The sequence below is a fragment of the Castor canadensis genome, chromosome 6 (assembly GCF_047511655.1).
Source record: "Castor canadensis chromosome 6, mCasCan1.hap1v2, whole genome shotgun sequence".
Classification (NCBI taxonomy): Eukaryota; Metazoa; Chordata; class Mammalia; order Rodentia; family Castoridae; genus Castor; species Castor canadensis.
This window is the reverse complement of record NC_133391.1, coordinates 35,417,479-35,442,365: the sequence shown is the minus strand read 5'-3', so window position 1 is coordinate 35,442,365 and position 24,887 is coordinate 35,417,479. Positions and strand designations below refer to the sequence as shown.

Sequence of the window (24,887 nt, the reverse complement as noted above, 5' to 3'; positions counted from 1 at the left end):
ATTGGAGACCGTAAGATAAAACTGGAAACATTTTTTTTTTTTATTAAGAAAGCATGCAAAAAAACAACAACAACAACTTGTGAGACCATACACCCCTTTCCCAGCCTGCACCAATGCAAAGCATTATGGGTGGTGTGAAGGACTCACCAAACCAGAAACATGGGGGTTGAGAAGAGGAAGTTTGGGATTGGTGGATCAATACCAAATAATTGCTCCTTTGTCCCTCTCCTCTGCTCTCTCCCTTATTTCCTCTTGTAGGCAGTGAGCTCCTGCAACTTTGCACACATCACCCAAGACAACAACGACTATACTTTTATGCCCAGCAAAGCTGGAGCGACAAGAAAAAGTAGTATTCTTTGCATTTCATGGAGGGGAGGGGAACTGAGGCCCAAAGGGGGTCAGATTTGTCCTGTGCCATTTAGCAAGGCTGAGTTTGGTAGAGGGGAGCTAGAATCTCAGGAGACCTGGTGGCCCATCTCCAGCCCCTGGCCCCAAATTTCAGGATTCTTAATGAGACTAATTTTCAAGATACAATGAACAAGGGGCATTTATGTGTATGATTTAACCTATCCTTCCTAAACCCATATGGATCAGAGTTGGAAAGGAGTTTAGAAAAGAGGAGTGTTATTCTGTAAAACAGAAATCTTGGGGAAAACTGAAGGGAAGTTGTGAGTAGGATGCACCTTGAATAGAGGGAATAAGGAAGAGATGCCTAGCATAGGGACACTGGGCAAAGGGATTTGCCACCCTCTAAAAGAAATGCTCCTTCCCCCAATGGGAAATATTATGTCATACTTCAACCCCACCAAGCATCCTCCAACACAGTGGAAAACTGTATTGAAGGGCACATTTCTTTCATATACCTCCATTTTTTTTCTTACAAAGGTTTCAAAGAAATAAAGTGCTCTTTAGTTAACTGCTCTATCTTGCCCCTTTTCTTCAGCCTCACTGAATTTCTTCAATAAACTCTCATATATAACCCCCCTTCCAAAGAAAGGAAAGGGGTAGATGGAGGGGAAAAGCAGGAGAGTAGAAAGCCCAGTATCTTGGAAATTGTGGATAAATAAAACATGATCAAAAAGCAGAAATCATAGAAAGAGTGGCCTCGTCTACTCTTACATTGTGTCCTGCTGCTTTTAGAAAGGGGAAATTTAGTGAAATAAAAATGAAAGTAAACTTGTTCTTCCCTCTCAACTCAAATTCAACAATTAACTTTTAATATATGCTAAGAACTTTGCAGCAATACTCATAGCCATCCCTTGTTAAAGGAGGTAAGTTATCCCTATACTTTCATCTGGGCGACTCCTTGGCCCTCAATCAACTCTTGCCTCTAGATTATCTGCTCTCCTCCACCAATTTCTTTCATCTGTCAAAGACCTAATTGCAAAAGGTTTGGCCCTAATGATCTGGATTTTAAGAGAAGCATCTGCCTATATAGCTAAATAAATGAAAATCTCGACCCATGTCTGTGCCAGCTTCTTTTTCTTCTCCTTACCCTCCTGCTGTGATTTTCCGCTACGACAGATGGAAAGAGATTCCCCTAGCATGTGTAGCACATGATGAAACACAGAGTGATAATGGCTTGCTTTTTATTTCTTGAGAGTCCCAGAAAAAATGGAGGAAGAAAATAAGATGAGTAGAAGATTTGGGCCAACTAGAAGAGGACAAAGTAATATTTGCTGAATGGGAAAAGGTGATGGAGGATAATTTGTAAATGCAAGTAAGAGACACAGTAAATTTTCAAAAAGAATTATTTTTTAAAATCCAAAATGGCTAAGTTGAAATCATCTCCAAGAAGCTGAACCTATGCTGAATAGTGGTCCTCATGCCCTAACATAGAAGCAAGTTCAACCTAAGACCAATCTAATTTCCCTAGAGAATGGGCTAGGAATAAGCCAATGGATGCTTAAGTGAGAGGCAGCACACACCCAAGTTCAAACTGATTTATACAGTCCATCACTTCTCCACAGTGTTCTCTTCAACCCAATCCAGGTTTCTAGTTCCACTAAGATTTTATTGTCACCCTCCTGCACCACCATCAACACCCTTACCCTTAATGGTGAATGAGGATTGTCAGAAGAAGTAAGAATTGGAAGTATAAAGGGACAAAGAAGAGTTCAGAAGACAGAATTAGCACCATTGAGTAAAACCTGCAAATTCATGGCTGCCAGGCAGTGTTTTAGACCCCTTGTACTTGGTAATATGGCCTCTTCAATCCTGGCCTGAAACAGATGGGAAGAGAAAACAATTTAGAGCTGAAAGCTGAGATCAACATTGAGTTTCTCAGAGAGAAAGGTGAAACAGAATTTGAAACCCTTCTCTACAGCTATAATGGCCTCATCTTCCAGCATGATGATTTTAAATTATCAAAGGGAAGACACAGTCCATGTTGTAGGGCAGGAGACTTGGGACAGTATATAACCAATAATAATAACAATAATAATAAAATTAGAATAATAATAAAAGAATTAGGGAAAAACAGGAAGGGAGAGCGAAGAATGAGGCGAGGAAGATGGGATTATCTTCGGCAGCATCTTGAGGTGGCTTCTCTGACAGAGAAAGAACAAAAAGAAGATATATGTTTATATACAGGCGGGAGGAGGGACAGGCTGCGTTTTCCCCATGGCAAGACTTCACCACCGGGCCCTGGGCTGATGTCCATACTCTATGACGTATTAAGTGATCAAGTCCCAGTCGAAGTCATCAGGAATCTCCTCGTTGGCACCTGGAGGTGGGACTGGTGGCCGAGGGACCATATGATGTGCTGTCAGGAAGAAAGAAAGAGAGTAAGAGGCTGGATAAGAAGCTATTCCACCAATCTGGATGGAGAACACTAAGCTCCAACAATACCATAAGGAAGGACTTGTGACGGTATTGTCAGAAGCCTGGAGTTCTTTTCGTTGCAGGCCACCACTTCAGTGGAGTCTCAGAAAATAAATTAGAGTAAACTAGGTTCCATAACAATATAACATTATCCTGCCATTAAAAAATTATAATTATGGCATGGCACTGATGACTCATGCCTGCAATCCTAGCTGCTTAGAAGGCTAAGATTGGGAGGATTGCATTTCAAGATCTCAACCAAAGGCTGGATTCAGTGGCATGTGCCAGTCATATCAAGCTAGGCAGGAGGCTGAAGTCATGGTTCCAGGCCAGTCCAGGAAAAATGTTTTCAAGACCCTATCTCAATGGAAAAAAGCTGGGTGTGGTAGTGCACCTGTCATCTCAGCAATGGCAGGAAACTTCCAATAGGAGGATCATGGTCTAGACTGACCAGTGCAAAATACACTCTATCTCCAAAATAACCAGAGCAAAAAGGGCTGGAGGTGTGGCTCAAGTGGGAGAGCACTTGCCTCGCAAGCATGAAGCCCTGAGTTCAAACCCCAGTACTGCCAAAATATATATACTTTTGAAGACTATTTAATAATGATAAAAGAATGTAAATTTTGTACCAAAATTTGTACTTATAACATGGACAAAGAGTCAGATATCACCCCAAAAAATCAAAGCACTTAGGATAGGATGACAATAGTAATTTTTCTAAAATGTATCTAAATGTGAAAGATCTGTTCAATTTTTACTTTCTATAGCAGTTGAGTGTCTCTCCCTGCCCTTACCCTCACCATCAAAGATAGTCTAATCCAATCCCAGGCTAGGTATGTAACGTAGTGATAGAGTGCTTGCCTAGCATACATGAGGCCCTGAATACAATCCTCAGTGCCACAAAAAAACAAAAACAAAACAACAACAGAAAAAGGAGTTCAATCTCAGACCCTTGATACTAGTGACCAGGTGACAGGAAAATGGACGTGTGCACAAAGCGGTATGTTTGTATAAGAAATTCATTTTGTTTGCTTAAGTAAGAATATCTTCCACCTAGATTCCATGAATGTCCCATGTATCTATCTATCTTTTGCTTATACTTAGAATTTTACTTCCCATCACTATTGCAGTTACAAGCTAATTTTAAAATAAATCTAGGGCTAGGGATGTAAGTCAGTGGTAGAGCACCTCAAAATTAATTAATTTAGCTAAATAAATCTGCCTTTTTTTTTTTGGTGGACTGGGGTTTGAACTCAGGGTTTTGTACTTGCAAAGCAGACACTCCACTTGAGTCACACTTCCAGATCATTTTGCGCTGGTCATTTTGGGGATGGGGGTCTCTTGAACTATTTCCCTAGGCTGGCCTAGAACCACCATCCTCCTGATCTCGGCCTCCCAAGTAGTAGGATTACAAGTGTGAGCCATCCACACCCAGCTTAAATCTGCCTTTTTCCATCTCCTGATATATACCTCCCTAGCAGGTAACCCACACCCATCCTCTAGCCTGGGAAATCAGTATAATTAAGGCCTTTCTAACAGGTGCAGGAGGAAGGGCAAGCTGGGAACCAAAGGAAGAAACAACTGATAGGGGAAAGGGGTGCTGTCTGGTCTTGAAATATACTCCCCTTCTCTTACCTGGGCGATTGTATCCTGATGAGTCCTGGGTGGGAATTGGGTACATTGGTGATGGGCCAGAGTAGAGGTGGGGGGCTTGGGGGTGCCCATAAGAGTTCACTGCCAAAGCAAGACAAGAGTTACTTGAGTGGAGGATTGTTGTACTCAACAAGGCAGGAAGGAAAAAAAATGTGCCCTTCCTCCCCAACAATGTCTTTCTCCTTTCCCTGTCTTATTTTATAGCTCCTGCAGACAGGAAGGCTTTCTGCAAAACCTATCAGTCCTCACCTCTTAGGATAAAAAGGGATGGGTACTAGGGATTGTGAAATATCAAAGACAGGAGAATAACAAATATAGAACCATGCCCAAAAAACGGTTTCTCTCATTTCTCTATTGCCTTTCTCCCACTCCTCCTTTCCATCACAGTCTCCACCTCTTTGGTGACTGGTTTTGTGCAGTACCTTGGTTCATGGCTGGCTCTTGTTTTCCACTGGTGAGGGCACAGGAGTCAGCAATACGAGCAGGGGCTGGTGGCCGGTGGGAGCCCCCCTGGGGGGGCATGTGACCCGTCTGAGTTAGGAAGTGGTTGAGGGAGTCACACAGGTTGGCGATGTGATGCTGGTCGAGGGTCCAGTTCTTCTGCTCTGCCTGTCGTAGACTCTCCATCAGTTCTACAGACAAGGAAGCAAGCAATGCTAAACCTGGCAGAGGCACCAAAGCCTCTACCCAAGCCATCCCCATTTCACCATCCACCCACATCATCAGTCAACACCACCGATAACATGCATTAACAAGAATAATTTACACCTTTTAGAACTCTCCCTTTTCAAATTCCCATTCTACTTGTTCTTTGCTAAATTCTCACTAAAATTTTCATCATATTGATGAATACAAACTTTTAAAGCAACTAAATGAATTAGCTATGATGACACTGTCATAAAGTGTTGACAAAACTACAAAACAATGGCCCAGAGTTTCTAAGTTCCCAAGAGCGTTCTTCTAAGACAAAAGTGACTAGAATAAAGCATTGCCATTTTTTGAATTAAGACAAAAAATTAATTTGCGTTAAGTTGAAAATACTTAATATTATCCATCTTGTGTAATATCAAGAAGCAATGAAATCCTTAAACTCTAAACTTCACTGAACTATCCCATCTGGTTCTTGCAGTTTTCCCACTCACAACGTACCCTTCTCTTCCCTCCAGACATCATCCCTTTACACTGACCTGAGAACTGCGACTGTTCAATGCTGGACCAGTTGAGCCGGTTCACCATCTTGAAGCTTTCCTTTAGGGAGTCAATATTGGAGCACCAGTCCGGAGGAAAGGCTGTGAAGAGGAAAGTGAGATAAAGTGAAAGAGCAGTCAGCTGACATGAGGCTGACCACACAGAAGATTCCTGCACATACACAGGCTATGAGTTGCATTAACAAGGCAGTTTTGGACTCTCCTTCCCTAGCGACTTAGGACTGGTAAAGCTACCTGTGCTCTAGGTACAGTCCAGCTCATAGGCAGAATACACAAAACAATCCTCATTTATCCACAGATATGGAGGAGAAACAATGAGGTCCTCAGTCCCCAAATCTTCCACAACATTGAGCTCTAGGTTGCAACTTCCATTCATTCAGATGAGCTCTCTGGGACTGAGGCTAAAAGATACATTCATAATGACAAAATCAACTGCATCTCCAGAGCAGTCACAAGAAAGGGCTCACTCACCCTCTTGTTGGCTTTTTCTGCACCCTCCTTACTCACCAAAGCCAGTGCTGTTGATGGGGGCCTGGCCTTGTGCCTGCTGCTGTGGTGGTGGTGGCTGCTGGGCAGGGTGGGAATGGGGATGGTGCTGATGAGGGTGGTAGCCTCCATGCTGCAGTGGAGGGGGGTGCATGGCCATCACAGTGGGGGGCCCATAGCCTTCAGCACCAGCTTGCTTTCCTCCTTGTGGGGTACAACCATCAGGGCTTGGAGTATGCAGTGGAGGGGCACCCGCTACAGTTGAGGGGCCCTGAGCTGATGCCTGCTGCTGTTGTGGCTGTGATTGTTGGGGAGGTGGCTGTGGCTGTGGTGGTGGTTGCTGCTGCTGTTGCTGCTGCTGAGGTGGAGGTGGCTGCTGCTGCTGGTACATGTAGTAGTTGTTAGAGGGAGGCATGTCGCCCAGGAGAGACGAAAAGCCTGCAGGGTGAGGAGGAAGCAGGCAAGTGACTCAGGCAATGCAACTTCACTAACTGGAATTTTCTATGGGTAGAAAGATAGGAGACCTCAGATGAAACTGTAAAGTTAAAAGGATAAGAGGGCTCTGTGACAGCAAGGATTCCCACGAACCTCCTGGTAGATAACAGACCAGAAAGCAGTTGGGTTAGAGGAAGGCCTTGACATTGTGGTGACCACTGAAATTTTAATGATAAGGTCAGTGTGAACCTTTTATGCTGCTTTTTGGGAATTTTGGTATAGGCCTGGAATCACAGTTTCACAAATTAGGGGCTGGGAGTATGTTTGAGTGGTACAGCACTTGTCTAGCATTTCTAAGGACTGGTTAGTATCCCCAGTATGATGAAGACAAAGAAGAAAGGGAGGAGGAGGAGGAGAAACAGAGAGAGAGAGGAAGAGGAAGGGAGAGAGGAAGAGGGGAAGGAAGGAAGGAAGGAAGAAAGGAAAGAAAGAAGGAAAGAAAGAAGGAAGGAATAAAGGAAGGAAGGAAGGAGGGAAGGAAAGAAGGAAAAAAGGAAGGAAGGAAGGAAAAGAAATCAGACAGCAGGTGAAATTTTAAAATTAAATTACAAATAAAACAAAGTTGTTGGGAATTTATTCTTTTCTCTTCCTTATTGTCTCTGTATACCACTACTATTTCTGCCTTTTTTTTCTTTTGGTGGGACTGGGGTTTGAATTCAAGGCTTCATGTTTGCAAAGCAGGTGCTCAATGGCTTGAAACATACCTCCAATCCATTTTGCTTTAATTATTTTGGAGATGGGGGTCTCGCAAACTATTTGCCCAGGCTGGCCTCAAGCTGTGATCTTCCTGATCTCAGCCCCCCAAGTAGCTAGGATTACAGGTGTGAGCCACTGGTGCCTGGCTTATTTCTGCCTCTTGTATTCACCACCAACAAACAAAGGTTTAATGAGAAAAGGAATAGTGACAGATTAAGTTCTCAAACAGACTGATCAGGAGAGATCTATCAGTCACAATTAAGCTTGAGTGAATATTCTGTGTCCTTACTCCACTCAATCTTACTTCTTTATTTCTGACAGTCTTTTCAGGTTCCCTATCTCCAAACAACCAACCACCTAAGTTGGATTAATTTTTTAAGCAAATGCTACTATCTTGGAACACACTTGAGATGTTGATTTCCTGGGATGTAAAAGAAGAAATTAATATCTGGGTGTGGTGGCACACACCTCAGGAGGTTGAAGCAAGAGGATAGTGAGTCCCAGGCTAGCCTGGACTACATAATGAGACCCTATCTCAAAAACAAAAGTTATGACAATTAATATATTGTATTTTCCAAAAGTGACTTTTGCCCAGTTTTTACCATTATGTTCAGTCTTTTCTACCTACAAAGGTCAGTGCACAGAACAAGAAGTTCTGATACCTCACTGAACTCTTACCCTCAACCCTCTGTAATTTCTTTTTAACAAATATAGGAACTGCAGAGGGCTGAACCAGACTGTCTCTTGAGGGACCTTCGAAGACTTTCAGTCATTCTCACATAATTAGGGAAATTTGCAAATGAACAGATACTAGCTGATATTAAGAAAGTATTACTAAATGTGTGAGGAGTGATAATGGTATGGTAGATGGTTAAAGGAAAGCATCTAATGATGCTCATTGAAATTGTATTTATTGGTAGAAGGGCATCCTGTCTGGGAACTGCATTAGATTACTCCAACTTCAAAAGAAGCTTGGTGGTAAATAAAACAAGCTTAACAAAATACTACCAACTGTTAATGTTGGGTGATGGAAACAGGGGTTTATTGTACTGTTCACTCTACTTTGGCATCTGTTTGAAATTTTTCACAATACAAACATAAATATAAATACATGAAAGAGCCAGGCACTAGTTGCTCATACCTGTAATCCTAGCTACTCAGGAGGCAGAGATCAGAGGATTGTGGTTAGAAGCCAGCTGAGGCAAATAGTTCTGAGACCCTATCTCCAAAAAACCCATCAGAAAAAAGGGCTGGTCACGTGGCTCAAGGTGTAGACCCTGAGTTCAAACCCTGGTACCACAATACACACACACACACACACACACACACACACACACACACACACCACACACACACACACACACACACACACACCACACACACACACACACCACACACACACACACACACACACACACAACACACACACACACACACACACACCACACACACACACACACACACACACACACACACACACACACACACACACACACACACACACACACACACAAGAGGAAAGAGGCACTACTGCTGTCCCCTAGTGGTCATCCTCTAAATGAGTTGCTTGTGGCCATAAAATCACTACGGTTGGTGCTAGATGGGGCAATCCTCCAAGTCATTTTCTGAAGCTAATACCCCAGCTAGCCTCCTGAAACAGCTGTTCAACTCCAAACAGTTTTAATCCATGTTTCCTCTGACCAACATCTTCATGTGTTAAAAGTTAGAAATAAGAGAGAGAGAAGAGAATTTCACCACTTATTCAAAAATATAAGGATGTCCACAAACCATCCCAGTTCCAGACTCACCATGCTGTGAAGAGGAAGAGGACTTCTCTAGCATGGATTTGTACAGGTTGCGGAAGGACCAGCTTAGATCCTGAAAGTTGATCTCTGAGTAGGAGAATTTGAAGTCATGGTTGGTGCTATAGAGTGGGGGGGGACCGTCAGCACTTTCTCGGCCTGGAGCCCCAGCTGCCACTGCTCCACCATCCACAGAACCTGTGCCCTGTAAGAACAGGTAAGAAAGTCTTGACCCATGTACCACCTAAAGGACTAGTACAACACTTCAGCTCTCCTGCCTGTCCTCTTCATCCTCTTCCAATTGCTCAATGACACAGCTTCAGCTTCTCCTTTTCTCACCAGTTGTAGCTTGAATCTAGTCTCTCTCCTATCATTCTCTATTTCTTCTTTAAGTGCCCTTTCCCTATGTTACAACCATGCCCTCTTTCCCTACTATAGCTTTTTTGGCTCCCTCTCTCCTCTTCTCTCCACTTTTTCCTGAATTTTCTTGATACCTTATTCCTTTCCTCTCTCCCTCCTCCCTTCTCCCACCCCTTCCTTCTTGCTCTTTCTCTCTGAGTTTCTCTCTTCTGCTTTCCCCTTCTTCCCCAACTTATCTATCTGCCTAACATATCACAGACATTCAGCAGAAAAGTGTCTGAACCCACTGAACCATCCAGCCAATCAACCATTCCCCTGGCCCCTGTGCCCTCTGCTTCTTACCTGGCCATAGCTGGCCATCGATGTGGGGCTCTGAAGTGTCATCTGAGGATTTCCCTCAGGAGGCAGCGAAGCTTCTCCACTCCCTGGAAGACCTCCCCGAGGACTCTTGCTTGCCTCCTGTTCTGGTGAGTCTTGGGATAGCTGGAGATTGTGACAGAAGAGCAATCTATAAGCAGAGGTGAAATATCCTCTAAAGACCTGCAGTTTCCCCTCTGCTGCTGTTCTACCTTCACCATGGAAAGGATCGAATAGCCCAGAAAGATATGGAAGGAGCAACAGGCTCAGAAATGACATCTGCCCATGAAGGGGGAACTTACATCATCATCGGGAGGGTGTCTTCTCTTTCGGGAAATGTCAGGGCAGGTGTCAATTGTCCAATAAGAGCCCTGGAAGAAAAACCCATCCCTACTGAGAACAAAATCGTTACCTATAGAAGTTCCCACCTTTGGAAACAGGTATTTGCATAATTTTCACATAGGACAATAGTCATGTTAAGAAACAGGGCTGGTAGCTAGGAGCCAATAGCTCATGTCTATAATCCTAGCCACTTGGGATTAAAAATCATTGTTCCCGGCCAGCCCAGGCAAAAAGTTCATGAGCCCCTCCCCCCCATCTCAACCAGTACTGGACATAGTGATATATGCCTGTCATCCCAGCTGTGGCAGCAAACATAAACAGGAGGATTGCAATCTCTGAAATAACCAGGGTAGAAAGGGCTGGAGACATGGCTCAAGTAGTAGAGCACCTGCCTAGCAGCCTGAAGCCCCGAGTTCAAATCTCAGTACCAAAAAACAAAAACAAACATAAAAGAAACAGGGCTAGACTGAAGGTGTAACTTAGTGGTAGAGCACTTGCTGAGCATATATAAGGCCCTGAGTTCAACTGCCAGAACCAAAAAAAAAAAAAAAAAAACCAACCCAGGATCATCCTATTCTGGGTTTTACTGAGTAGTAAATTTGTCCTAAAAGTTAACTGAGTATGCAGAGGTACTTCTGTGGTCCGAACACAGGCCTCAATTATTCTGAAGAGGTAGAACAGTGGTATTTAATTCAAAGAGCTGAAAATGTCCAGAGACAGCCCTTGCCTTCTCTTATGACCTGAGTTTAGCATCCACATCTGTGAAATGGTAAGAATGTTCCACCCTTCCTTATGAAGGTAAAATCCAGAGATTTTAGTACAGAAAAGTTGTTATAAATGCTATTAAGTCAACCTTTCACATCTAGAAGAAAGAGTGCATAGCGGGCTAGAGGATCAACTCAAGTGGTAAAGCACCTGCCTAGCAAGCACAAAGCCCTAAGTTCAAGCCCCAGCACCACCAAAAGAAAAAGAAATTGCTCTAGAAAAGAGTGTCACACAAAAGAAAGGGGACCTCAAAGTCAACTTTACCATAAACATTTCTATTTAAAAAAAAAACAGATTTCATAATGTCATAATCTTCCTTAGTCACCTACTGTAGTGGGTGCCCATAAGCTTGACAACCAATCTTCCTTTGAGGAAAAATAACGATGCTTCTCTAATTAACATGATTTCCTCTTCTGGGTAATTAAAACAGCCACAGGACTCTGGGCCATCAAGTACTTCACTCTCCTTCCTGCTCCTCCCTACAGCAGTGTCTCACCTTCCCAGGGTCATCTCGAGGTCTGGGCACCTTCCGGAAACACTTGTTGAGAGAAAGGTTGTGCCGAATGGAATTCTGGGAAAGGAGAAGCAAGTTAGATGTGAGCATTGTGCAAAGCAGAAAACTTACCAATAGGACACTTTTGTGTTCACAAAAGAAAATGATACACAAAACAGTTCAAGTTTCAGGGAAAATTTAACACCTCTTAACTACACTAGAAAGCAAGAGCAATGGGATAAGAAAAATGTAAAACTCAAACTGACGACAGGTGATGGCTATCCATTTGACCACCAGGTACTTCTGAAGAGCTGATTATATAGTTTTTCAATCTTTCCACCCAGTTTACAACAGATACATAAATGCCTCAAAATCACATCTCCCTAGTTCCTCAGTCCAGTCTACTGATAGCAAAAGAAAGAACAATGTTTTTAAACTATTTATATAGATTAGAATACAGCATAAATCAAGAGTGAAAGAAAGTCACAGACCACCTTCATTTTCTCAATAGCCCACAGAATGGTCACATCCAGAGGAAAGAAAAAAAATATGTGTGTGTATGCGTTGGGTGGTGTTGGGAATTGTAGTCTAGCAGGGATGGATTTAAAAGGGGAAAACTGAATGCTTTCAAATAATCTTCAGTTCATCCTCTGGTTTATGTCAACTAGTGATTTATAGAGTGAAAAAACTACATTAAATTCCCATTCCTACTCAACAATTAGCAACTGAGATGCTGCTCCAAAAGATTAGACCATCAGCCTCCCTTCTTTGCTTAGAAGAGGGGTCCTGTCTTTCTTCATCTCTTGCCAAACAACTTAACCTTTCATTACTTGCTTGGTGAACCAGCTGTTGGTAAAGGACCTAATTATAGTTATTTTTTCTTGGTATACAAAATTTTCAAAAGATGATGACTATGTGCAATGAAGCTATGTAAATGTGATGGGTTTCCTACTTCAAAATTTAAGTCACTGAGCCATGCCTTGCTCAGTAACTTGATCATAGCAGAGGGGCAAGAAATAGTTGTGAAATGAATGTCGTTTTTTTTTTTTTTGGCAGTAAAAAAAACTCAGGTTTGAACTCAGACTTACTAAGCTGGATCTCAGCCCTGTGAGTGTCCTTTCTGAGGAATAAGAAGATAAGAGGATATGATGAGCAACAGCACCCTGTCATCCTCATAACTATACTTACTGGCTTGGCTTCAGTGGAGTTTCCCTGATACATCTTATGAAGGGTGCTCAACTCAAAAATAAAAAATAAATACAAAGTAGAGGGTAGAAGACATGAGATTTTAAGTTTACACATGTCTGAGACAACTAGAGTGAACTGGACCAGATGACAGGACAAAACAAAAGTAGAGAAAAAGGGTGTTGAAGGCTAAAAGTAAATCTAGGTTGTAGAAGCGGTCCCACCTTCCAACCAATGCCAGCATTCTTGTAATAGGGGAAGTTATCGCAGATCCAGCGGTAGATCTCGCTGAGGGTCATCTTCTTGGCTGGGGAGGAGTTGATGGCATAGGTGATGAGAGTGGCGTAGCTGTATCGTGGCTTGCCATCCTGGTGGACTGCTGCCTCATCTTTGCTCAGGGTGGCATTAGGGTCTGTGGGTGAGCCTGGGGAACACTTGCGGCTGCCCCCTTGAGGTCCAGCCTGGGAGGCACTCCCAAGCTTCTCAATGGTAGCTCGGAGAGTCAGCTGGGGGAGCCAATCTATGGAAGTAAGGCTACTCTCTAGGTCAGAGGCCATGGTATTTCTGGGCTCTGCAGAAAAGAGGGCAAAGCAAGAAGGAAGGTAAATGAGTGTTACTCCTGGTTACTAGGACAAGAAGGGGAAGAAGGTAAGTAGTTTCTTCCACTACAATTCCCATACTATGGGTTTGATCCCCAGCACTTCCAGAGGGATCCCCATCTTCTTCTAAGATGGCTCTCATTCAGTGATCCCAAAACTCCCAAGCACATACTTCACCAATCTATCAGATGTTCACTGCTACTTACCCTACAGTAGAGCGTGGCCAAAAGGCCTCTCCCTTCAGGCAGGACCTGTGATGAAGCCTCACACCAATTCTCCTTACTTACAGCCCCACAACATAATATTTTAAAATTCTGCAGTAATAATTCAAAAGAAGAAGAAGAAGAAGAAGAACCCACCTAACAGGTAAAATTAGCTAAAGTCCATTCTCCAATTATGTGGCACTTGTATATTTACATCCAACATCCATAGGTACAAAGCACAAATACACAGGTAAAAACAGTCTGAGTAAACACAAACATCTACTAAGAAAACACACATCAACACTTTTATATCTAATCTGAAAACATTAGATACCTTATGAACATTCATTTTTGTCCCACACATGTGCTTACGAGGCATGCTGACATCTCCTAAGCACAAATTATACAACAACCAGCATAGGACAAACATAAGAATGACACATGAACACTGGAGTACCTACAGAGATCATCATTAGATATACAGCATACATTACCAACACAGCACAAAGTCACACACAGAAGACACAGATCCTGAGTACACTGCTGCCCTTGCACCTGTAAAGCTACCCCTTGCATGCTCCCGCCCACAGACACCAATACCAGGAAGAAGTCATCAGCAAGGACCTCCCACCTCTCAGTTTGCTGGGCTTCACAGAGCCAGGGAAACACCCAGCTGTGTGCAAACTGGTAACAATCAGATAGCCTGGCTAAAAATAGCCACTCTGGGGCTAAGAGCTGGCTCCCCTTCCCACCCTCCTCCTCCCTCCTTCCTTCCAGGCACGCAGGCTCTCTGCACCTCCATGCAAACTCCTAGAGCTGCCAGACCGCCCACGCCTGATGTTTGCACGCCTTTCTGCCAACCACACTGCCAGGACGCTCTTGCCGACAGAGAGGTGTACCTAGTGACATCTTGATGGGGGGGATGGCAAAGAATCAGGGGTGCTGTCTGTACTGCAGGGTCTAGAAAGACTGGCTGGAACCACTAGGTAGCCATCTGGCACTCCCTTAGAGCCGATGCCAGCAAACCCCTAAGCACTTGCTGCCTAACAGGTTCGTGCCTGCACAGCTGCCAGATTCCACCTCTCATTGCTTCCTCTGTCCCACCAGGACATTGGTCTGGAAAAGCCAGAGGTAGAATACCTCAGAGTTCGGAATCCTGGTCAGAAACATGTAATGGAGGTGATGTCTAAATCCACAGTTAGAAGGATGCATGGGCATATGCATAAAAGTATACACAGATCTGCACACTGTGCAAGTCAAAGCTCAATCCCAGATAGGACCCTCTCCCCCTCTCTTCTGACCCCAACACAACTTTCAGGCTCTCACTCTTTCCTAAATTGCAATTCTTCTGTGTCAACACTTAGCACTCTGCATTCTCACTCAGTCTCCTCTTCCCCCTACTTCCCACCCACGCAATCTGCCTGTACACACAAGTACACAGCCCTGTGCTCCTAACCAGCAACATGTCCAGTCCACAAGACTGAAGGAAGCACAGTAGTGCCTTGGACCTGGGCAGCAAAAGACCTAACTGCAACCCAAAATAGGAAAACAAAAAAAGGGGGGGGGAGGTGGATGGGAGGCATGAAAACAGCATCATGAAAGGTTTCCCCTTTATCCTTAGCTCCCCACCTTCCTCCGTTTCTTTTTTTCCCCCATATTTTATTAGGGCATATTAATAGTACAATGTAGAGGTTTCTTTGTGATATTTCCATATATGCAGATAACATACTTTGGTCATATTCGCCTCCTTCATCTTCTTTTCATCCCCTAGCACCACCATCTTGCCCCAAACCATGGAAACTTGAAAAACAATGGGAACACTTAATCATTCCAGGAAGTCACACACCTTCTAGCACTTTGCTAAGTCCAAACACCCCAGCCTGTGGGCTATAATAGCAGGGTGTTTGGACAATATCTGCCCATTAGCTGAGTTCTCCCAACTCAACAGTAACATGCCAACAAATAGGTTCTCAATGTACAGAGTGCTCCCTAGAAGGAGGTCTGCACAGAAGTTTTACCCCCTAGTTTCTCTCTCTTTCTTTCTCTCTCTCTCTCTCCCCCCACTCCTCTCTCTTTCCCTCTCTCTCTCAAGTCTGGTTATGTTGCCCAGGCTTGCCTCAAACTCCTGGACTCAAGCAATCCTCCTACCTCAGCCTTTCAAGTAGTTGGAACTAAAGACACACCACCACACTCAGGTCCCTATGCCCTATTATCTTCTGCTAAAGATCCCTAGGAAGCCTCATCTCCAGAGCAAAGAGACCTGCAGTTGAAATTTCATCTGAAATTCTCAACACTGAACAAAAGCATGATGACAAGTTGAAAGTGCTTAGAGGATTTACAGAACCCATCTGGCACATGCCAATCATGGCAAATTCCTGAAAGAGCAACACTCTCAGCCCCTTACTAATGTTCTATGCCCTTCCTTACCCTTACCCCAGCACCAGGTCAGGACACTGAGGTTAAAGTTACTTTCTCCAGTCCCCTCCCAGTCAGCCCTCCAGATAGAACACTCAGCACTCAGAACACATTCCAACCCTACCAGCTAGATGAAGCTTGCAGGGTCTGGTCCTGCTGGTCTTCCAGCCCCACTCCCCTTTAACCCGTCCCACTTCCTCACCCCCTTCACTTCCCCATTCTCGAGTGGCAGCCCAGACTGAGGTTCCTTAGTTCTATTCCCCGTGCTGACACTGACTCACTAAGTGTCCCTAACCATCCCATGCTCCCTGATGAAGTCTTCATGCCTCAGTTTCCCCCTTCAGTAAAAGAGATAAAGTCATAAACTTTGCCAAAGCTTCATCCCTGGAGGGAAGGGAATGAAGCTTCATGAGCTTGTGGCTGCCACACATTCCATGCTCCCCAAAATAATGGCAGGAGGCGAGTGTACAGGGCTATTAATAGAAAAGCAAACAAGAGGTAGTTCCATTTCTCAGTCCAACCAACCTAGTTACCCAGACCTCTTCTCCAGGTGGGCCTTGTGCCACTGGGCTCAGGCAGAACCTGAGTCAGGCCACATTCTTCTCTACACACTGGAAGACTGAAAGGAAATACCCACAGAACCTGGGAAAGGCAGCCAAAGGACAAGCTCCATCACATCCACAGGATGTCTAATGAAGACTGTAGCCCTGGGGAAAAGGCAGAGAAAAACAGAAGGACATTCTGTAGGAGTGAAAGACTAATCACGGAAGATCCAAAATAATCGGAACTGTTTTCTTCCCATTTTTTTCTGGATGGCTAGTAGTAATTCTCAGTAAGGTCCAAAAGTTAGGTACTAAAACATGATTAACTTCCTGCCCTGTTCATAATATCGAAACAAATAGACCGGTGGCTGAGTATACCTCATGATCAGTCAGGCTTCTTGGGTTCCAATCCCAGTTCCAATACCTACTGGCTGTCCAATGACAGGCAAGTCACTTAACCTCTCTGTGCCTTAGTTTCTTTCTCTGTAAAACAGAGGTGATAACTGTTCCTACAATGGTTGTCATGAGGCTTATCTTAAGTTAGTATTTTTAAAGTACTTAGTGCTATCTATTACTTAGTAAGTCTAGCTATTATTTTTGATTAAGGAAAAAAGAATATCAGTGGGCAGTGGGTACAGCTCAGTGGTAAAGTGTGTGCTTAGCATGTGTGTGAGGCCATGGGTTCAATCCATAGCACCAAGAAAAAAAAAAGAGAGAGAGAATAGTAGAAATTAAAATTAGAAAACTGACAGACCATAGAGGCAAGACTGGAAGTATCAAGCCTGCACTGAGTCAGCAATAGTTGTCATGAGGTCAGAATCTCAAACTTTTCCTCTGAAGATCATATCACCCCAGGACTGATTAACTCCAAGGATGAAAGAATGGGGAAAATACCATCTCTTATCTTTCTAGAAGAATCAGATGTAGTCATAAGACATGTTCTGGAAAAATAGCACTCTTTTAAATCACAGTTAATCCAGTCCCATATATTGATTCCTGAGAGGTCAAAGCATTAAGGAAATGTGGTGTAAGCCAGGCAAGTTAAACTCTATAGCAATGATGTACCTGGAGCTGTTATCATACAGTTTGCCCTAAACCATTCAGAAGTTGTACTCCAGCATCTGGTAAAGTGCTTTGTAAGCAAGACTGCTGTTACACCAGAGAATTCTTTTTAAAAAGTAGGGAAGGCAGTTCTAGAAAGAGGAGTCAAGGGTGCTCATCCTCTCATCCTTTTGGGACTAAAGGTATCAGCAATGGAGCTCTCTCAGAAGTCCAAGAAGTGGTCCCAACCTGGGACTGGGTTGCCCTGCTGCATGGGATGACTGCAGTGTAGTCAGTCATGAGAGCACCAAACTTTCTTCCCAGCTGGGCATCCTCACTCACACCTTCTCCAGGTCGTTCAGAAGGTCACCTATTCCTACAGGCCTACCAGAAACACAATCTAGATTTTCAGAGTAAAGTCCGAAAAGCACATATATATACCTGACTCCACACACATACTCAAAACACCATGGCAATAGTGTCACACTCACCTGAATTAAGAAACACACACGTTGTTCCACAGCACAGCCATCCAAACCTGTGGATAGTCTCATATACTGTCACTAACATATCTTCCGGACCAAGTGGACATACTTAGGGACTTGGGCCCACACAGAGAGAGGAGGAAACATGAAAGCCCAAGGGCCTCTCACGTGGCCTTGCCGTAAGGTATAATACCTCTTACAGCAGATAGGGGCATAAGCTATCCTCCAATGGCTAGGCAGGAAAGCAGGCACCCAGCTAGTGACCTCAGGTTAAAAGTCAGAGCACTATTAGAAATAGTGCAGGCTCAGCCAGAAAAATTTCCTGGCACCTTTTTCCCTGCTTTTTCTGAAGATTCTAGACTTTGATGATTGCCTACCTTATGAGGGAAAATTTCAACACAATGTTTCAGGGACCAGAACTGAACAAGACACAGAAGGGAGAGCATGAGACTATCAGGTGCTTTTCTGGAAGGAAACTCTAATGACTCCTCTGAGGTCTCTCTGGTGGTCAACTTATTCAGATGGAAGACTGGAAGGAGGGAAAACAGCAACTCTCTTCTCTTCCTATCCAGGATTTGATTTTCCCTGAGGAACCATCAGGGAAGGATAGGAGGTGGCAGGTGAGGGTTGGGATACATCCAATATTTAAAAAGAACTTCATCTCTTGCACACTCTCCTCTTTTCACCTCAGGACACGTGGAATTCACATTCCCCTTTGGATTTTATGGGGAGAAACATACATCCAAACAGGACTGGGAATGTCAGAAGAGGTCTCTTGGGATCCAAGATAGAGGAGTGGGAATAGACTGTTTCTCTTGCTTATCAGGGAAGCAGTAATCCCCCGTGGGTTGGAAAGAACACCTCTGGCGGACATTAGCAACCTAGGCATGTCCTAGACAAGGCCAAGACATGAAAGCCACCATGACTTGGGTGAGAGAGTCCATTCTTCAGGTAAAAAGGCCCAAGAATAGATGGTGCTATGGGATCTAATTGGGTTGTATTGTGATTACACAGCACCTGTTGCCTGTTATCCCTTTGTCTTCAGTATGGAAACATCCACTTCCCTAGGAATTTCAAATAAATCCCATCCCTCTACTCCCCAAACATTAGGAGACCCATTAGCAGCAAGATGTTCAGTTCCAACCCAGAAGTTCCTTCAGAACACATTTCCCAGAGAGATCCACCGGTTCAGCCCCCTGTCCCCAATTGGTGCCAAGAGAAGATGGAAGAAAGCACTAACCTGTCTCTGAGGTTCCCCCCGCAAAGGGAGGAAACCACCCGGTACAGGAGTTTGGGGTTGGAGGGACTCCCCTCTTCAGAGGCTGATGACCAGTCTCATCCTCAGTGCCTCTTCCTGTGCTTGGCTGAACCTCCCAAGCTGGAGAGGGGAACTGGGTCTCCTGAAGATGAGGAGCCGAGGGAGCAGGAGGAGGGGGAGGAGAAGGAGGTCCTACCTGGGGAAGGTGGCACACCCCCCACACCCTGCCTGTTGCCCTGGGGAGGAGGGGAGGAGCCTCTCCTAACCAGGAGTTGTCTCCTCCCCCTTGGGGGAGTCCCCCTCCCCCCCAAACTGGATCTTTCGGGGGCGGAGGGCTCTGTCTGTCTGCTGGAGGTCTGGGAGGAGGGGCTCTACCCCGTTCCACTGTCTAGGCACACGGAAGTGGTAGGCAGAGGGCTTCCCCTCTCCAGGAAGGCTGAGAGCCGATGGGATCCACTTCGTTCCCTGGAACGTCCCCCGCTGTCGTGAGTACTGGGTGAGATGGAAGGTGCCTACTCCATAGATAGCCCCTTCTCTTTGCCTCAAAAGTCCTGAAGTGCTTAGAGTGTGTTTGGAGGGGTGGAAGCACGCTGGAGCGTTCCCGCTCGGGTTCTTTCAGGAAGGATCACCCCTTTCTACTTCGGGGGGGGGCGAGTCTCCTGCAGAGCCTGGATGGGGGCTTCCTTGCGTCTAGGAAGGAGAGGCGCGTCCCCTACAGCGATCTCTTCTTTCCCTCCGGAGTGGAAAGGGTCTTCCCTTCAACAGCGGGAGAAGGTGCCCCCGACCCCGCTCCCGCCTCCGCTCCTGGGGTGCCGGGGAGGGTGGGGTTCGCGTACTCCCCGCTCTCGCCCGGCTGGCCTGGGCACAGGGTCCGGGAGGCCGCGGCTCCCGACTCCCGTCACTCGCGGCTGCGGCGGCAGCGCCTCCTCTAGTCCCGCGCGGTCCGGTCCCCTCCCTTCCGCGCGTGGAGCTCCCCGCGCTGCCACCTCTCGGGCTCCGGCCAGTCGGGGGGCTTCCCGGCGAGCCAGAAGGTGGACGGACAGTGTCAGGGCTCGGCTCGGCTCCGCTGCAGGCCCCGGCTCCTCCCCGGCCTCCGCGCCGCACTCCGCGCCCCTCCCCCTCCCCCGCCCGCCGGGCCGCCGCCGCCGCCGCCTCCCCGCGCGGGTTAAGGAGGAGCGGGCGGCGCCGAGCCGCGGGCCGCGCAGCCCGGGGTGCGCTCCACCTGCCCCGACAGGGATCGCCGCGCCGCCGCCTCCCGATCGCGCGGGGAAGCGCAGCCAGCTCTCCGCTCCAGCCACCGCCCGGCCGCCGCGCCCCGGGCTGCGCGCTGCCCACCGGGTGACAGCCCTCCGCCCTGTCCCAGTCCCTCGTGACACCTTCGCTGTCAATCCCAGTTCACACACTCACTCTACGATGCTCACCTGTTTTCATTTTACTGTAGTCTGTCCAGGCGTGCATACCCAGTTCTCTCAGGAATGTCTTTGATGGACTTCTCTCCCCACCGCCGACGGGTTATAAAGGGTTATGGGGTGAAGTTAATGTTACCCTGTTACCATCCTGGAGTTCCGTAAATGCTCCTTGAGTAAGTGCATGCACAAAAGGATAAATGAGCTTGTCACAGGGAAATCAACATCAAATCTGGGTTCTATTTCTTGTTCCAGCTCTGTAAACTTCTGTAAGGGCCCTGTTTCTGGAATCTTGGTCAGCTAAGAGGGGATCTGGATACGGCCTGCCCACCCAATAAAGTTGTTGTAATGGCCGAATGAGATAATGTTATGTGAAAGTGCTTTTTTAAAACTGTACAGTATACAGAGAGTACAGACTATGACTGCTGTTCGGTTCACCTGACAATTCTATAAAACAACCCTAAGTGTCACAAAGTGTAGGGTGTTTTCATAGCACATCTCTCGGCCCCTTACAGCATCATCTCCACCCAGAGACAGAAAAGGCCACCGGGGAGCCCACTTTTCCTCCTCCAGTCATGCTATTCTGTTGCAAATTCTTAGCTATTTTATCCTCTGGCTGGCTTATTAAACTTTTCTCAAACTGTGTTCTGTCACATAAAATTATAGAAGGCAAAAAGATGTTCATTTAATATCTGAATTGCCCAAAAATGATTGCAGACTTAAAATTACAGCTTTATTACTACCTTGCACCTTTAGATAGTGAGGTTTTTTGTCTTCTGGCTAACAGTACATGCTACTAAAGTTTATCTAAATGATATGTACATAATAATTGCATTATATTTATAATGTCCCAGGCATTAAAGCTAAGCCCTTAACATGCGTTATCACATTTGATCCTTCTAGCAATCTCATGAGGCCCTGTTATTAGGCCTTTTACAGGTGCTTGGAGATATTGACTGTGTCTGAGTTCACATAATTAGTTCACTTAGTTTACATAATTCGTATTATTACATGAAGTCAGGTATTAACTCTAACCCAAATGTCCCCAGAACCTGGCTCTTAACCTCTATGTCATTGTCCTGAACTGTGAAAAATAAAAGTCATCCTTAAAAGTAAAGCCAGTGAAACCCAACTAAGCCCTTTGTTCCTCCCCACACTTCTAATATCCAATAAAAGCTGTGTTTACCCCCGCAACCCCAACCTTGGAGGCATTAATTCTTCCACAAACAGTAATTTAACAGCAAGCTTTCTGGCAATGTGGTGAATGTTTTGTTTATTTTTTCAATGCTTTCTTACATTTGCTGTGTGTGGAATTTAGAGAGCAGGGATGAGAGCAACAAGTAATTTTAAAAAGTGGAAAAGCTAGGAAAAAATTAGAATTCCCTTTCCTGGAAATTTTGAGAAATAGAAAGCTCAAGAAATTATTTGATATGTACAAGATATTTATTGCAGCATTATTTGTACCTGGGAAATTAGAAAAAACGTAAATATCCAACATAGGAGAAAATTAAATAAACTATGGTATATGCATATATAATACAATACCATTTAGCATTTAAGACAAATTATATTTACTCTGAAATAGAATTAGTAAGTTGTTATTATCTTCTTTATCACTTAGATATTTTGCAATAGATATGATAATTGTAGTGAAGAGTTTTTTATATATATTTGATGTCTTCAAGAAAGTCATATTTAAGCTGGGCGTTTCACACCTGTACTTGTAGCTACTTGGGAGGCTGACATCTGGAGGATCAAGGTTCAAGGCCAGCTGGAAAAACATTTCTAGAAACACCCTCATCTCCAAAATAACCAAAGCAAAATGTACTGGAGGTGTAGCTCAAGTGTTAGAGTGCCTGCTTTACAAGCACAAAGCCCTGAGTTCAAACTCCAGGAAAGAAAAAAAGAAAAAAAAAATCAAGTTTAAAAGTTTGTCTAATTCAATCTTTTTTTTTTTTTGGTGGTGGTACTGGGGCTTGAATTCAGGGCCTTACACTTAACCAGGCAGGCGCTCTTAGCACTTGAGCCACTCCCTTTTTTGCAATGGGTTTTTTCGACATAGGGTCTCACTATTTGCCTGGGGCTAGGTTCGAACTGTGATTCTTCTGATCTCTGCCTCATGAGTAGCTGGGATTATAGGTGTGAACCACCAGTGCCCAGCTCATAAAGCTGCTTTTAAAGTATGTACTTGTGTGTATACATATATGCAGATTTACAGCAAAAATAACAGTTTAAATGTTATTTTAATTTACTTCATCTTTTACTGTTTAATGTTTATTTAGGGTTTGCTTATATAATTTTTAAATTCTAAAAATACTTGGTAAACCTAGTTTGGCTTTGCCTTAAGACATGAGAAAGCACTTGTATTCATTATTTATTTTCTAGTGAAGAAGATGATACGGACCAAGATTCAAAAAAGAAAAAAAAAGAGACTGAAATATGCAAAAAAAAAAAAGCAAGATGTAAGACTCTTGTAACATACACTTCATGAGTGTTAGTCCACTTTGAACAACTCTTCTTCATAATATTAGTGACTAATATGCCACAGTACACATTTTAGAAGCATTTTTAAAAGATCAGTGCATTGTGTGAAGCATGATATAACACATAAAATTCATGTGTTCAAGACTCGGGTTTGACACTTAGTAACTGAGAACTGCCTGGACCCCTGGGCTCAGGCTTGTAATCCTAGCTACTCAGGAGGCAGAGATCAGAAGGATCACTGTTGGAAGCTAGCCCCCCAGGGCAAAGTAGTTTTGAAACTCTATCTCGCAAAAAACCATTGCAAAATAAGGGCTGATGGAGTGTCCCCAGCAGTAAGAGCATCTGCCTAGCAAGCATGAGGCCTGAGTTCAAACTCCAGTGCCGCCAAAAAAAAACAAAACAAAACTGAGAACTTAGGTAAGTCACCGCTTTGATAACTCCTTTGTGACTCAGTTTCTTCATCAGTAAAAATGAGGATAATGATGGTACCTATTTCATAGAATTGTAGAAGGGTTTTGTGTTATGTATTTGCATTTAGGGGGGAGTAGTGAACCTAGAAATTAAAGGAAGTTTAAAAGGTATATCAACTGCCTGATGTCAGTGGCTTACTCCTGTAATCCTAGCTACTCTGGAGGAAGAGATCTAGAGGACCAAGGTTTCAAAACCAATCCGGACAAATGGGCAAATAGTTCACAAGAGCCTATCTCGAAAAAATCAGTCATGGCAAAGTGTTGGTGAAGTGGCTCAAGTGGTAAGTGCACCACATAGCAAGTGTGAGGCCCTAAGTTCAAACCCCAGTACCGCTGAAAAAAGAAATTCTTTTGTTTTAGATATATTAATGAGATTTTGCTGTTTTTTTGAAATTTTTTTGTTTTAGATATATTAATGAGATTTTGCTGTTTTTTTAAGAATCTTTTTTTTTCATGTACACAGGAGTACTTAGACTTGAAATTTGATTCAAAATAATCAAGTGATGGAGGAGAAAAGTATAGATGATTAAAGATTGGCCAAACGCTACCTGTTACATGTTTAAAAATACTATTCTGTCTACTTCTGTGTGTACTTGAAGTTTTATAAGTTTTTTTAAAATACTGTTTAAAATGAATATAGAAAAAATTTATTATTGTGTGATTTGTATGCATATTACCTATTGTTTGTGCCTTTCAGAGTACAGTGTGTTTTTATTTATGTTTTTTAGTACCCACACTCAACATTACAAATGAAAAGATTGAACCAGAGCCCTGACCACAAAGGACCTGCAGTGTACCATCCCCATTCCTCAAGCTTCCTGGGGACCCTTGGTGAAGGGAGTAGAGAGGGAGCCTGCATCCACTGGACACCCGGACACCAGGCTCTTGCTTCCTTTGCATACAATGATCAAACAAAACTTGAGCTCGTATTTATGCATCAGAATAAAAATTATAATTGCCACTTTACAAAAAGATAATCTTGGTGAGAAGAAGATAACAGAAGCTATTAAATCATGAAGGAAAAGTTCTCTGCCTAGTTTGTACTTGTTTAAGTTTGCTACATTCATGTTATATCCTCTACCCAACCTGATTAATCCCCTAAAGATAAGACTAGAACCAAGGTTCGGAATCTGGAGATGAGGAGCCCTGTGGGAATGGGCTGGGAGGCCCAGCAGCCCAGTTCCACCTTAAGAGGACTCAGCCTCTCCCCAAACCAGCAGCTGGGCTCCTCCCACCCCCGTGTCAGCCCGGGCCGGGAACGTGGAGGAGGGAGGAGAGACGCACTGAATGGAAAGATTGGCGCCAGCCGCTGCGGGATC

The 24,887-nt window shown here is 44.4% G+C and overlaps 1 protein-coding gene and 1 long non-coding RNA gene across 4 annotated transcripts; one reads left to right on the top strand and one right to left on the bottom strand.

Moving 5' to 3' along the window:
• Positions 1 to 16: 16 nt before the first annotated feature.
• Foxj2 (forkhead box J2) lies at positions 17 to 19,328 on the bottom strand. 2 transcript variants are annotated; one of them, XM_074076120.1, is made up of 12 exons: positions 19,191 to 19,328; positions 13,471 to 16,589; positions 12,890 to 13,236; positions 11,484 to 11,558; positions 10,183 to 10,251; positions 9,866 to 10,006; positions 9,170 to 9,368; positions 6,192 to 6,608; positions 5,664 to 5,765; positions 4,899 to 5,108; positions 4,459 to 4,557; positions 17 to 2,764 (listed from the first exon to the last, which is right to left on the bottom strand). In XM_074076120.1, the coding sequence occupies exons 3-12, from the start codon at positions 13,220 to 13,222 to the stop codon at positions 2,676 to 2,678; spliced, it is 1,734 nt and encodes a 577-aa protein (XP_073932221.1). In that variant the 5' UTR covers positions 13,223 to 13,236; positions 13,471 to 16,589; positions 19,191 to 19,328; the 3' UTR covers positions 17 to 2,675. The 2 variants fall into 2 exon arrangements, with proteins under 2 accessions (XP_073932221.1, XP_020014921.1); XM_020159332.2 differs by lacking the exon at positions 13,471 to 16,589 and having other exon boundaries at positions 19,191 to 19,323.
• A 226-nt stretch (positions 19,329 to 19,554) lies between these two features.
• LOC109683472 (uncharacterized) lies at positions 19,555 to 24,595 on the top strand. Of its 2 annotated transcripts, none has more exons than XR_012448880.1 (3): positions 19,555 to 19,693; positions 23,722 to 23,849; positions 24,297 to 24,595. It is a non-coding gene; the product is annotated as an uncharacterized lncRNA (long non-coding RNA). The 2 variants fall into 2 exon arrangements; XR_012448881.1 differs by having other exon boundaries at positions 19,566 to 19,704.
• The last annotated feature ends 292 nt before the right edge of the window (positions 24,596 to 24,887 follow it).